This window comes from Elgaria multicarinata, chromosome 3 (assembly GCF_023053635.1).
Source record: "Elgaria multicarinata webbii isolate HBS135686 ecotype San Diego chromosome 3, rElgMul1.1.pri, whole genome shotgun sequence".
NCBI lineage: Eukaryota > Metazoa > Chordata > Lepidosauria > Squamata > Anguidae > Elgaria > Elgaria multicarinata.
Window position 1 is genome coordinate 107,655,129 of NC_086173.1, and position 15,153 is coordinate 107,670,281.

A 15,153-nucleotide genomic window follows, 5' to 3' on the forward strand; every position below is an offset into this window, starting at 1 on the left:
AGGGCCAAGATGGCAGTTTGCCCTGTGGGGGTGGGGGAAGAGTCGAAGAGGAGTAGGCCCCGATGTTTCCTCAGCCTGCTCCTGTCCCCTCGGTCTTTCTTCTTCCCCACAGGGCCAAGATGGCAGTTTGCCCTGTGGGGGTGGGGGAAGAGTCGAAGAGGAGCAGGCCCCGATGTTTCCTCGGCCTGCTCCTGTCCCCTCGGTCTTTCTTCTTCCCCACAGGGCCAAGATGCACATACTTCCTCTTTGTCACTTCCATGACCGACTGTTGGTATCAAGCAATTTTAACTCTTTGTCATGACTGGAACATACATTTATCCAGTCTATCTGAAGGTAATTGAAGTCACCCATTATTAGAACAGTTTCTTCTTGGGATGCCTCCCTGATTTCATTTTTTTCACGAGATTCCCCCTCCTTTTACATGTGGTGCACAATGACCTCAGAGGGAGAGGTGTCACGCCTGCCATTTGGGTTTTTTTTCTTAAAGGGGAAGATGCGTACAAGTGCTCATGCGCAAAACATAAGTACTTTTTTAAAAATAAATCCCCGCTCACCCCACCCCACCCCCTATAGGCACAGTGCTCCTGAGGAGCTCTGTGCCCCGTGTGCAGGTCCCGGCTCCTCACAAGGAACCAGGACAATCTGTGGTGCCCAGCCACACATTCCATGGTCTTGGCCTCATCCCAGGACCGTGGGAAAAACCAGGCTCAAAGAGTAGGGCGAGATCCCTGGGCAAGGGAGGGATCATCCCTCCCTGATCCCGGGATCCCCTGTGCATCATGTGGACGCACAGGAACAATCCCCTTAAAGTAGGCCACTGAAATTGCTGGGACTTAAGTTAATAATGCCTAACGTATGTCCCACTGACTTCAATGGATCTATGCTAAAATTAGTCCCACTGATTTCAGCTAGTCTACTTTAAGTATGACTATGTGTGGATCCAACCTAAAGTATCTCACCATAGTGGGGAAGACTGACCGGGTTCCTGCTCAGTACAGGTATTATCAGTTTACAGCCCTGGATGTCTCTTCTTAAGGTCCTGCAAAGAACAGCTGTTTCCTCCTCTTGCTTATCCCCCTCCCATCCCCAGTGGCACAGCATGGGAGATTGAGTTCACTGGATAGCGTCCTCACCACTTACTTGCCTAGGTGAGCAAGTAAAAGGATGAGGTGACTGCACCATCCATGAACAACCCTGTATGCCCAGGGGCTGAGTTCGGATGACATGCTAATCACCGTATGCCTGTGCAGTTGCTGGTGAACATGGGTGGGAGGGTGCTGTTGCACTAGAGTCCTGCTTGTGGATTCCTGGCCACTGTGTGAACAGAATGCTGAACTAGATGGACCATTGGTCTTATCCAGCATGGTTCTTACGTTCTTCTTCTAGAAGTTTCAATAAAGCAAGCTGCTCTCTCTCCTGTGTCTTTCTAGCCAAAGGTAGAAAGGACACAACACTTACCTCCTTATGTGGGGCGGTTGCGGGGAGGCGTCCTAGCAGGGGCAGGCATAAAGAGGAAAGATGGTCGTTTACTGTCTAATTGCTTCTCCTCACCCCTCGACTGGTGTTTGCTTTTCTTTGCCAACAACCGCGGCAGCAGTCAGCCTCCCTTTCCAAGCACGTGGCGCGTGTGGTTGGTTTAGGCAGGCCTGCTAGAGGTGGGCATGGAATGGGGTAGGTATGGGAGGTGGGTGTGCGGGGGAGGCTTCTGCTGCTCCTCAGCCAGGAGCGTTTATTAGGAGGTGGAGCCCCGGCTCGCGCTGTTCTCCCGGCACCCAAGCAGGGAGCAGGGAAGGCGGGAGAGCTGGTGGGACAGGCTGAGGTGGGCTGAGCGAGGGGGCGGGTGCTCGAAGCTGCCTTCAGCAAAGGCTGAGCAGTTGCAAATCCCCCTGAGCCGTGCGTGGCTAGCTCGGGAGCAACCCAGCAGCCTTTCCGGCCAGGCAGCAACAGCGGGCAGGGAGCAGACCAGGCGTCCCTGCCTATCACGAACGAGCCTTCCTTCTCGCTGCTGTTGCTGTTGCCGCCTCCGCCGTGGGCGCTCGCCTCGCCTCGCGTCTCCTCGGCTCCCCCTTCCCCACTCTTCAGTGCAACGAGGACGAACAGCGGCAGCTCCAAGGGCCGGTTCTCGAGGCGAGACTAGCACCAGCACCGAGCTCTTCCCTCCCTCAACCGCAGCGCAGGCAGAGTCCTGGGTGAGTAGCAGCTGTTGGAAGCACCCGGCCTCCTTCTCGCCGGTGGAAAGATGCAGGAGGCTGCAGGGCAGCGCCTGGCGTCCCTGACAGCCGGGTTTGCAGAGCTGACGTTCTTGGTCTGCCGAGGGATTTTGAGAAAAAGAAACAGTGCCATGCTGCCTGTCTCTATTTCTGTTTCTAACTAACTAAATAATCGACTTATAATTCAACGAAATAAGCCCAGGCAGCAGCGGCGTTGCAAAGTTTGCATCTTATGCACTTGTAGACCTTTTATGAAACACAGGAGATACAAAGCAAAACGACTTGTTGTCAAAGTAGAGAGGAATGTCTAAACATTCATATATCTTCCTTACTATCTCTCCTCCCGTTTTTTGTGTGTATATTTTCTTTCAGGCTGGAAAGAGTCATGACAGCTGAAAAGACTATTCCTATCATCAACGGCAAGCCAGAGGATGCTCTGGACCCTGAAGCCTCAAGTACCAACTTGGTCCACAGCAATGATAAGAAAGTGCATGAAAGAGGCCACTGGAACAATAAGATTGAATTTGTGCTCTCTGTGGCTGGGGAGATTATTGGGTTGGGAAATGTGTGGCGATTCCCATATCTCTGCTACAAAAATGGAGGCGGTAAGATGGCATCTTGTATTCATAGCTTGCACGTGCTGTGTAACCTGCCAACAACTCCAAAAGGTTGCAATTTCCTTAACGTGAAAAAAGATATTGGTATGTTGGTATGGTAGCATTCAGGCAGGGTGTGTATGATCTGCAAGTCACTCAGTCTGTGATATGAAATTCAACGCTGTCAGAAATATTGACTGCAGCAGAGTCAGGTGTATATGTAGACACAGGTACATGGGCTTAATTAGACTGGAAAATATAGTGAACATAGATTCATGGCATATCTTTGAAAGTTTGTTTTTCATCTTTTAATTGTAGAAATGAGTTTTAGCTTTCAACCAGATCCTTTGTCCTAGAGCTTGCCACTAAGGAACATGATAGATTTTAGAGAAAACCCAGAAGAAAATCTATGTTAGTCTGTTCTAGTAATAAGATTTCAAAGAAGAATGCATTTATTGTGGAAGGAGCTTTTGTAGACAAGACCATATTTCGCCAGATGGATGGTAGACAATGAAGGAAGATGTAATATTGACTGTAGGGGTATGTGTATCTGTGTGATACATTTGTAATCCAGCATTTACACACACAAAGTAATCTAATGCAGAAACCCCTGCACCTATTTCATTCACCAAGAAGCCCCTGCCTATGCCTAGAAGTCCAATTCTGTCCATAAGCAAAAACATTATAGCCCTTTGTTCAATTCCCTACATAGGTCAGAGGGCAGACATATGAAGCCTTGGATTTCTAAAGCAATCTTTGCTTCAGATCTGAGGTGAAGTTGGTTATGCCCTAAGGAATCTGAGGGGAATTGACCCACTTTCTAAAATTCTGGAATGGGATCCAAATCAAATCTTGTCTTTGGTGCATGCACTTAATTTATAAAAACCTGTGGATGACCATCCACTTTAAATGGCTTTAAAAGTGATTATATCATAGGTTACTAGCCATGACAGTAATCAGATATTTAACCATCAGCCATACTTCAACACAGAATTAAGTGTGCATATAAGCTGATTCCCTATTTTAGCTTGTGGCCATAACATTAATAGAAAGGAAACCACTGAATGCTTGAGACACTCAGCATGAAATGATAGTTCCATCTTGCTTTGTTTATTGGAGTCAAAGGTCAGGACACATGTGAGGATCTGTTGGATTTTCCAGTTTATTTCCTCTTTGAACAGTAAACATTAAAGCCATGCCGTGTTAAATAATAATAATAATAATAATAAATACTTTGGAAGCTGTTTCAATAGTGTTTTGCTGTGTGGGCACTGCTGTTGGAGAACGATAAGTCAAAGCTGTCTTGGGTGTGCAGAACTAGTTGCATGATTCTTTGGACCTTGTCCAGGATACTGAACTAGATGGACTACTGCACTATCATAGCATGGCAGTGCTTAATGATTAATGGAAAGAGGAAGTAAGAGTGGGTTATAGGCCAATGAAGGGACCTATTGTTACAAATTCTAAATAATAGTACATAGAGTTGTGAGGCAAGATTAAACGTAACTCAGGAAAGAAAGCAACATCCTTAGATTATGAAATACAAATATTCTAGGTGTTATTTATCGTTAGCTAGCATCACATGCATGGGATGTTTGACAGTTATGAATAAATGTGTCTTGCATGATATAGCTTCAGTAGAAATATCAATCAAAAGAAAAGACATGCTGTAGACATTTAGTATACCCACTCAAAAGTCCCTCAAACTGATTCTATATGCACATTTGTGAGAAAAGTCCAATGAATACAGGAGGAACCTTCTAAGCAAGAATAATTAAGACTTGATCTTTAAAGCATGCAACTAGCTCCATGTGTCTGAGGGGAGAGTTGGATTCTTTTCTGAAGAGCATCTTCCCATGCCATATGGTAATTAGGTTGTGATATGGCAGAAGAGTCCTGCTCTTGAAGAGGCAGGGGATAGTCAAAACTTTCACCAGGTGTGTTTAAGCTGGGCTTTCCTAACCTGGTTCCCTCCAGATGTTTTTGACTACAGCTCCCTGTATTCCTAATCATTGGTCATGCTGGCTGGGGTTGATGGGAATTCCAATAAATCTGGATGGTACCAAGTTGGGGAAGGCTACTTTAAGCCCTCAGGTGTAGTTATGTTGCCTTTTTCTATACTTGGAAAGTTTTGGATACTGCCAAAATAGATGGGATTTGGACTTATAAAACAACATGAAGAAAACAGTGTGTTAGGTAGCCTTATACAAAAGCAGGACAGAAAGTGCCATTCTTTACATTTGTTTTTTGTGCCAACAGTGCTAGAATCGTTCTTGTTGAGAATCAGCAAGATGAATTTGGCTTATTTGGTTTCCTACATTTCTAAAACGTGCAGTGAATTGGTGCATTTGTGTTTCTATATTGCCTTCTGTTGCTACACAGTAGCAGAAAAACTAGATGAAATGAACTCTTCTGTTCTAACAATGATTCTTGTTGATTACTGATTGATTATTCCTTGTGCTGTTTTTATAAGTTAGTGAAGAACCTGAATAAGGCATTTTTATGCTAGATGACCAACCAAATCCCCCCACCCCTAAGTTTAGATTTATCTGGGTAAAATAAGAAGTTAAAATTCAAACAAAGAAAGTTTCTAGTATTTAATTGACTTGCTAAGCATACGTTTCAGTGATTAATGCAATGTTAGATTTATTCAGATTTTTTTCCAGTGTTAATAATACTTCCTCAAAAATTATGAATGGATAATTTGTCATTTTATTAGCATACACATAATTAAAGAAATAAACTCTGTTCCCATTGTTTAAATCAGGGCATTAAAAAAAGCTTGATTTGAGGAATTGACACATTACACTTTTGGGGGGACATAGAGGAACATCCTTTTTGATATAAAGCCTGATCCTGAGTAGTTTTAGGAATGCAATCTTTGTAAAATAATGTAGAACAGACTTGAAAAATGAACAGGTTATACAACATTGTTTTGATGAGAGCAGTTGGATGAGCTTTTAAGTGATTCTGGAAAGCAGAATTTACCCTGATCAGATGTTCTTAATTGTGAAAAATGACATACTTGAGAAGATGGCACTTCCATGAACTTCACCATTGTGATAAACTCATTTTTTTTCTGTTCTTTGGGTTCTAAAACCCCCATATCTCCATTCATGGTCTTATTCTCTTTGTAGATTATACTCCCTTTCAGATTGTCAAGAAGCCCTTTTAGGGTACAACCCTATGCATGTTTAGGCAGAAAAATGTCCTACAGCTTACAGCATCTCCCAGCAAGCATGTAGGACTTTTGTAGGACTTTTTTATGTCTAACATGCATAGGATTGCACTCTTATTGCTTTATTTTCCTTTATTTGCATACTTATTCCTTTATTTTATGATGAGGTAGCTTTTCTTCATCTAGAATAGAACCAGAATGCTATATTTTGAGAAATCTTGAAACAGTGTGTTTCAGTAGGTGGTCAATGGAAGTTATTACAGAAGTATAGCCAAGAGTAAAAGGGATTTGTGAGTAAAGATCTCATCTATGATTTTGCCTTACACTTATTTATTTATTTATTTATTACATTTCTATACCGCCCAATAGCCGGAGTATCTTACACTGCAAGATTTGCAAAATTAAACTGCTGGTCCAAATGTATTTTTCTAAAGGAAGTGTACTTAAATGTTATTACCTATTCCAATATATGGTATATTGGGCCATGGTCATCATGGCCAAATGGGCCATGGTCATCATGGGATCTTCCATACTCCAATTTTACATTCTTTGTAGTACTGAAGTGTGGAAGCTTTCAAATTGATGGCTTGTATCTATGAAGTAAAGGCTGCAATCCTATACACACATATTCAAAAGTACACCCTGTTGAGCTCAATGAAGCTTGCTCCCAGCAAAGTGTGTATAGGATTGCACCTTAAAACCCAGTTTACACCTTACACCAGCAATTCCTGGGTTGTTTAATCCAAAAATTGTGGGGACAAAGCAGAGTGCATGAACTGCATGTTCATAATATCTGCTTTTAATTAACAACCCAGCAACACCCTGTTTCTAGGTTGTTTTGTGACATGCAAACCAAGAACCTCTGGATTGCATATGGGTTAAACAACCCAGGATTAACTGGGTTGTGAACTGGGCCTAAATACTTAGTTTACCTTAGTTATTTATTTAAAATTATTTTTAGGTTGCTTTTAAGGATGAAACCCTCTCAAGGCAGTGTACAAGATAAAACAAGCAATACAGAATAACTATCTTCTCACAGGGAGGTCATTTTTAGTGGCATCCGAATGGCCTGTGCAATATGTGTTCTTCTCTAGCTCTGTGTCAATGGCGCATTGATAATGAAACATGAAGACTGCAATCTTATACATACTAAGCAGGAAGTTGAACTTAGTGAGATTTAGTTTTGAATAGACATGTACAGTTTGTGCTGATAACAGACCAGTACAGTTTTATTTATGACATAATAAAGTAGAGTAAGTATTACATGCATTAAAGCTTCATAGAGTCATGAGGCTTTGTCTGTTTATAATGTATGTGGAGTTAGTGCTGATGGCTTTGCTGATGAACAGAAAATGCTGATTTAAAATAATAAAACTTGTCTGATGATTGTATAGTTTCTGGCTGCATCTGTATTTTACTGCTTTATTCTCCATAATATATGCATTCTGTTGCATTATGAATCATTTTAATGCTGATATGTATAAAATTGTTATAACCCACACTTTAAAGATGGATGGTGTGGAAGTCCAAAAATATTATAAATTTAATGGCCAGTTGTAGATTAAAACCAGCCTATCTACCACATAATTCTAAGGTCTAAGGATGAAGTAAAGCAAAATTTTGTCACAAAAATCAATTAATGAAAATTCAAGGCCAAAGGAAAATTACTTTGCATCATTACTTGCATGGACATTCTTTTGTGTCTGCAATGCTACTCATAAGAGACTGTTGTTTGAAGTAAGATAAGAAAGTGGTGCTATACACAGTAGTCTTGTACAATGAATGTATACATGAAATTAAACAATTTATATTTAAGGAACTAGATGTAAACTAAGTAATCCCTATGCTGTATTTCCTTCTAGGTGCTTTTCTCGTACCCTATGTGATTTTCTTCATTTGCTGTGGAATACCAGTGTTTTTCCTGGAAACTGCCTTGGGACAGTTCACTAGCGAAGGAGGCATTACATGCTGGAGAAAAGTTTGTCCATTGTTTGAAGGTACAGTTCTATTTTCCTTTTTCCTTGTTTTCTCTCTCTCTCTCTCTATGTTAGTGTGTGTGTGTGTGTATGTGTGTATATATATATATATGCCTACGTACATGTAGATACATGAAAAAGAGCGTTCATGAGTTTTGAAGATATCTTACAATTTTTTTATTTTACCATTCTACAAATGGAGGTTGTAATTTTTATTTCTACCTCCACCAAAAATAACTAATAATCTAGTTGTCTCTGTATGCACACTTCTCTGACTGGTGCCTTTAATATCCAAACTCCTCATAGTGTTGAGGAGCATGAGCTATAAACTCAGAAATCCCAAGTTCAAACCAACTACATCCATGAACATACTGAATAGGCAAGTCACAGTCTCACCTTCCTCCCAGCCCATCTCTAGTATGAGGATTATCACACTGGTCTATCTTACAGTCAGATTATGTATGAGAACCATTTGAATAATTTAGGGGAAACTACTAGTTAAATGCTTTGTTATTGTTAATTTATCATAGAATATTGAGTTGGAAGGGGCCTATAAGGCCATTGAGTCTAACCCCCTGCTCAATGCAGGAATCCACCTTAAAGCATACCTGACAGATGGCTGTCCAGCTGCCTCTTGAATACCTCTAGTGTGGGAGAGCCCACAACTTCCCTAGGTAATTAGTTCCATTGTTGTACTGTTCTAACAGTCAGGAAGTTTTTCCTGACGTCCAGCTGGAATCTGGATTCCTGTAACTTGAGCCCATTATTCCATTTCCTGCACTTTGGGATGATTAAGTAGAGATCATTGCCTTTCTCTTTGTGACAAACTTTCAAGTACTTGAAGAGTGCTATCATGTCTCCCCTCAGTCTTCTTTTCTCAAGCAAAACATGCCCAGTTCTTTTAGTCTGTCCTCATAGGGCTTTGTTTCCAGACTCCTGATCATCCTTGCTGCCCTCTTCTGAACCCCCTCCACCTTGTCCGCATCCTTCTTGATGGGAGGTGCTCAGAACTGGATGCAGCACTCAAGATGAGGCCTAACCAGTGCAAAATCGAGGGGAACCAGTACTTCTCATGATTTGGAAGCTGTGCTTCTATTAATGCAGCCCAAAATAGCATTCATGTTTTTTGCAGCCACATCACACTGTTTGCTCATATGCAGCTTGTGATTCTTCTCGCTTGTAGTATTGCTGAGCCAATCTTGTAACTCTGCATTTGGTTTCTTTTTCCTAGGTGTAGAACTTGGCTTTATCCTTATTAAATTTTATGCTGTTGTTTTCACCCCAGCGCTCCAGCCTATCAAGATCACTTTCAAGTTTGCTTCTGTCTTCCAGGATATTAGCTATCCCACCCAATTTTGTGTCATCTGCAAATTTGATCAGCGTTCCCTGCACCTCCTCGTCCAAATCATAAATAAAAATGTTGAAGAGCACTGGGCCTAGGACTGAGCCCTGCAGTACCCCACTCATTACCTGCCCCCAGTTTGAGAAGGTACCATTGATAAGCACTCTTAGAGTCTGATTCTGTGGCCAACTGTGGATCCACCTAATAAATCTAATTTAGAATGTGCCCTCCTCTTTCATTGCTGAAAGAAGGTCATGAAAAATCTCTTTCAAAGTGTTTTAACATGCCTGATCCTCCAACACAACTCATACACTTAAAACACTGCGAAGCCCTGGTTCTTTCAGCACCTGCCTTCTTTCATCCCACAACCCAATTTATCATATCTGTTCAAGGAGCCCAGAAAAACAGTACTTCCTTACAGCTTTGATATACATGTTACAATTCTGTTTTCATTTTAATGGTAAGGACTGAAACAAGTAAGGGCTGAGAATCTTAGAATTTGAACCAACAACTAGTGTCTGACTTGGTATTCTTTGTTTCCCTTAAGAGTTAAATTAATCCATGTCTTTGTCCTTTGCAGGTATAGGATATGCTACTCAGGTTATTGAGGCACATTTGAATGTTTACTACATCATCATTTTAGCATGGGCTATCTTCTATCTGTTTAACTGCTTTACTACAGAACTTCCCTGGGCAACCTGTGGGCATGAATGGAATACAGGTAGGGGCACAGTGAAGCTATTGCATTTATAAATACATTGAAAGAACAGCAGAGTAATTCTCTAATTAAATGTTTATGAGGTCAACAATATGATGGTGGAAATTAGCTTATTATTATGATTTGTGGTGCAGTATGGTATTAAACATGGATTCCAGTAATCAATGTTGATTTATGAATGAAAGTTATATATTCAAATCTTGTCTCATAACTTTTTTCTTATCACCATTTAAACATTTAAATAGTGAGTATTATTTTTTTAAATTTTTTACTGTCTTATCCATACATCATTTTTGAAAGTGATATGCAATATGCTCCTTAATTTTTTGCTAATTAAAAATTGGGGTAGTATATATTATTTAGGGTTTTTACCCTTGGTGTCACAGAATCTATTTATTCAGCTATCAGTTTTATGAACATATACCCTGATTCATTGTAAACATTAAGGGAGCTTACACTCTTCCTTTTTAAAACAACAACCAAACCCATCAATAATAAAGCCTGCCAAAATATAACGTTATGTGCCAACCAAAAGTAACATCATGATATTGTGTTTTACTATGCATGTGTTCACTCTTATAAATATTTGGATTATTAAACTTTGTATCTGGATGTTGTGTTAGTGGCCTGGGATTCAGAGAGTCTAGTGCATTTGCACTAAAACAAAGAGCTTCCAATCTTGAATCAGGAAAGGCAGGGGAGAGCAGTTTTTTTTTACTTCTGGTATTTGCCTGTGTACCTAACAGAAGTGTTCTCATGGTTCCCTTATATTTAGAAATGGCTTTTTGTGTAGTGCAGGGAGAAGAGGAGATGGAAAAGCCTTTATGCTTCTGCAAAAGACCCCACACAATACTTTACCAAACATTAATTCACCTGTGAGTTTAGTTATGATGTAAAATATAAACAGATACTCCCCCCCAACCCCGGTAACATTCAAGACCATCGTTGAATTAGTGCATTGTGCTTGAAAGTAGGGTCAGAATATCTTAAGAACGTAAGAAGAGCCATGCTGGATCAGACCCAGGGTCCATCTAGTCCAGCACTCTGTTCACACAGCGGCCATCCAGCTGTCAACAGGAACCAACAAAGCAGGATATGGTGCAACAGCACCATCCCACCCATGTTCCCCAGCAACTGGTGCACACAGGCTTACTGCCTCGGATACTTAAATTATATATGTGTTGTTTTAATCTAATCTAATATCTGTAGCCTTTTAACTTTAGTAAGAATTGTTATCTTCCACCCCCATACTTGGATTCAATTCTGGATTTTTATTCAGATCTTTGATGCATTGGTAAATTAAAAGTCTTGCATCAAGTCCATCAGAGATGATAGGGATTCAGCGTCATTTCTGGCATCTGCTTAGGAACACTTAGCCAATATTGAACACTTTCCAAATAGTATGTGTCAATTCTATTATGGAGAATAGCTTTGATCTCTTTTCCTCATTTTTCTGAAGCCAGAGATAAGTGTGTCAAATAGTAGCTTTCTCAGTTGCCATATTAAGTCTATTGTTAAGTTGCTGATGGTACAAAGTGATTCCCAAGCCCACGATAGGCACTGGGAATTGAACAGCATGCATGTTTTAACTCTCTAATAATCAGAGCAAGTCAAAGTCTATTTCTACTGTGGGTTGGTTATTGCAGTTTCAACAGAACAAACAAAAAGCAATTAGAAAATACATTTCTGCAGGGGACCGGTGAATTTCTTACCAAAATATATAACAAAATCTTGTTTTCAAACCTTTGTAGCCATAATCCTAACAAATTCAAAGTGACTTGAAAGTTTAAGAAAAAAATCACAGCATATTTTTGTTGTTCTTTTACAGAGCGTTGTGTGGAATTTCAAAAAATTAATATGAGCAATTGCACTCAACAATATTTGCAGAATGCCACTTCTCCAGTCATGGAATTTTGGGAGTAAGTATAATCAAACTTTTATTCTAAATTAATGAGGTCATTAATTCTCTTTTAAAACAAAAGTTTGGAGCAAATGTGAATAGCAAGACATCACCCTCTGGAAATGTCAGAATTTCAGTTGGAAGTTGTTTTCACATATAATTAACAAAGGTAATATTGTGGATTTTTCTGTTGTAATAATAGGAAATAACAATTGTTCTTTCCTTTGGGAATGAGTGCTTGCAATACTAAGCCACATGTTCCCAAAGGGAAGAATAATTGTTATTTCCTAATATTATAGAACATATCTCAGTGCATAACCTTTGTGAATTATATGTGAAAATAGCTTCCAACTGAAACTGCAAGCTGGGGAGAGAGAGTAATATATTTTCTTACGAATAACACCAGTAACTGCCTATTTAATAGAAGACAGGAAAATAGAATTTCAGAGATAAGGAAGATGAATGAACACGTTTATACAAGCACGTTTCATGCTTTTGGAGATAGGTAATTATTATTAACCATATTACTTTTAAGCAGATGTGAAAACGACTGTTATTTGACCATAACAATAAATCCTTTCTTTGGATTTCTGAGTATGTATAAATTGAAATCCTGTCTATGTGATTCATTACATCATCATTAATTGTTTTTGTTAAAATGTTTGTTTCACCAACTATAATAATTTGTTAGTTTATTCTGAGAAAAATAAAGTACACCACAATTCCTAAGTTTGGACAAGTTTTTAAAAGACATTTTATTGCTTTATATTTAAAACTATCAACTTATAGTGGCCTAATCATTTTTAGCAGCCTAATTATAAGACAATACAGCTAGGGATAACCGTACTTACTGGCTGGTGCAGCCCTTACATTATTAGGAGTGCACTGCAAGTCCCATTGAAAACAGCGGGGCTTCGTGTTAGTCACAGCTAACTTGTTTCATTGGGACATAGTCATGATAGCTAAAAGCTGAAGTGATTGGATCTAGATCTAATTATAACTAACTGCAATCCCATTGATTTCAATAGGTTTACTCTAAGTATAATAAAACTCATTGTCTTTAACTCGGTACTCATTACTGACTTCATGATCAGGCATTATATGTGCCAGTTGTAAAATAATGTAATTATAACAGTTGGAAGGTACCCAGTGAATCATGGAGACCCATTAAGACAAACACCAATTCAGAATTTTACTTTTTACTTAAAGCATTTAGACATTCTGTTTTGGTATGGCTGGCATATTTTGTTTTGAAGATGGGGTACAGAACTAAAGGCAAATTTGTGAAATGCTCATGTGCAAGGGGATGCCAGGTTGAATTTGATTATTTAAATGTGTTAAACACTTAAAATAGCTAGAAAGAAGAGAGATTTGCTAATTTGAGATACCCTAGTCATCTGGTGTTTTTCTTAAGAAAATGTTGTGTAGCATTACCTTTGCAAATAGTATTTTATTTCGTTTTTTGCACTGGGATTTCATCAGTTCTGATTCACTATAATTATATATACCTCCCATTTCCCAACAAGAAATAGAGAAAGCAGACAAACTAGATACCCAGCCTTTAAAAACTGAAATATTTGGGATATGGCACACTAGTGGTTGCATGTGCAACAGGAAGGGTGAAATATTTCCTACACCTCCCAAAATCTGTTCTCTGAAGTCAGCAGATGGGGTGTTACTTGAGACCCTGTAATTTCACTGAATTATCTGAGGATGTGTTGGAGGACTTTGAGATTGTGACATTTTGGCATTCCCTTCTGAGCCCAAGAGTATTAGTTGTTAGGAAATGGTGTGCATTACAATAAAAATGTTAGTTTTACCCAAGCTTTTTCTGGAGTTTAAGAGCTTTGTTGCCTTTAGTTTGATTTCTGGCTCTGGTTGCATTCTGATAGTATTCTAATTTTTGAAAATGATTATGCTAAAGTGCTGGTTTTGCTTTACTTGATTCACTGACAGTGGTTCAATGTTTTCTTTGTGTTTGTGTTGCTGTGTCATCTATGCTGGCTAAAAAAATTCTCACAAAAGTCTTTTGTAATCTTTTCCTTGTATTTTAAAATCATTAGGAGAGGGATGCACAAGAGTTTTGTTCATGTGTTATTTTATTTCAGGCCATCTGCTGCTATGAATTTTATATGGAGTATTTGCATTTGACAAAAACACAGGGAGGTGAAAGTTACCTCCTCAGGTGTAGAGTAGAGCTTCTGTGTCCTCTTCTGCTACCAGTCTTTGACTATTTACACACCATAGGGGAGGAGCTGCTCTTGTGGCAGGCACATTTTACAGCAGTCTATTGTTTTTCCAACAATTGCTTAGCCATCAGTTTTTTAAGAAAACATTGTGTAGTATTAGCTGTTTTTTTGTTTTGTTTTTAAAATAGCATAGTTGTGTTCACTACTAGCGACATAACCTAGGAAATGGATTAACTGTTAGTGCTTTTGGGACGTGTTGCATTGTTTGCGATGAAGAGATACAACCTGGACAGAACTCTATTTCTATTAACTATATGTTTTGGAGCTGTAATCATTCAGTCCAAACACAGAGCGTAGGCAATGATTCTATTAAATGACAGTAATTATGCTAAGCTAATTTCCTTGTTGTCAGGGCAGTTTATTTGTACTAAATTGCTTGTGAAAATTTGAATAATTGAAGCATTTTTTTTACCCAGAATTATATTTCAGAAGAGGAATAAATTGTGTGTATGAACCACTAAGTCCTGATTTTAAATGATTGATGAGAAATTCAAGCTTTCATTTCAATAAATGTTGGGCAGGTACTCTATGATTCCCCCACCCAACCACCAGTAGTCATGTTGTGCTCAGTAGACATAATTTTGGAAGCAAAGAGATTAAGGTATCACACCTTCACAAGTATCAGCAGCATATGCAGTAGCCACAATTTTTTTTACAAATATTTAAAGAGATAGAGAGGAACCTAAGAGGAACCTGCCAAAATTTATTTTCTACTAAATTAATACAGTTGCCACCTGAAAATAGTATTTACTATTGCTCTTGTTAACAAATCACTGTGCCACTGTTATAAAGGCATACTCTTTGAAGGGCTCGTTGGTGTGCAGAGAGGGAGAGAGGTTCACCTAAATATAGAACACACACAGTTGATTTAAATGTGTGTTTTTTCTAAACTAAAATTAACATTCACTATCATCTTGACATCTGATGGATTTAGAATGCATGGATGCAAATTCAGAGGAAATGAATATTAAACATTTGCATTAG

The 15,153-nt window shown here is 39.3% G+C and overlaps 1 protein-coding gene across 1 annotated transcript in view; it reads left to right on the forward strand.

Moving 5' to 3' along the window:
- The first annotated feature begins 2,014 nt into the window (after nt 1–2,014).
- The window catches only part of SLC6A11 (solute carrier family 6 member 11), a 117,911-nt gene continuing 104,772 nt past the window's right edge, over nt 2,015–15,153 (forward strand). Inside the window, exons 1-5 of the mRNA XM_063121220.1 lie at nt 2,015–2,189; nt 2,583–2,815; nt 7,847–7,981; nt 9,883–10,023; nt 11,849–11,939. Of these exons, the coding sequence (XP_062977290.1) occupies nt 2,596–2,815; nt 7,847–7,981; nt 9,883–10,023; nt 11,849–11,939 (587 nt within the window). The 5' untranslated portion in view covers nt 2,015–2,189; nt 2,583–2,595. The remainder of the gene's footprint in view (nt 2,190–2,582; nt 2,816–7,846; nt 7,982–9,882; nt 10,024–11,848; nt 11,940–15,153) is intronic.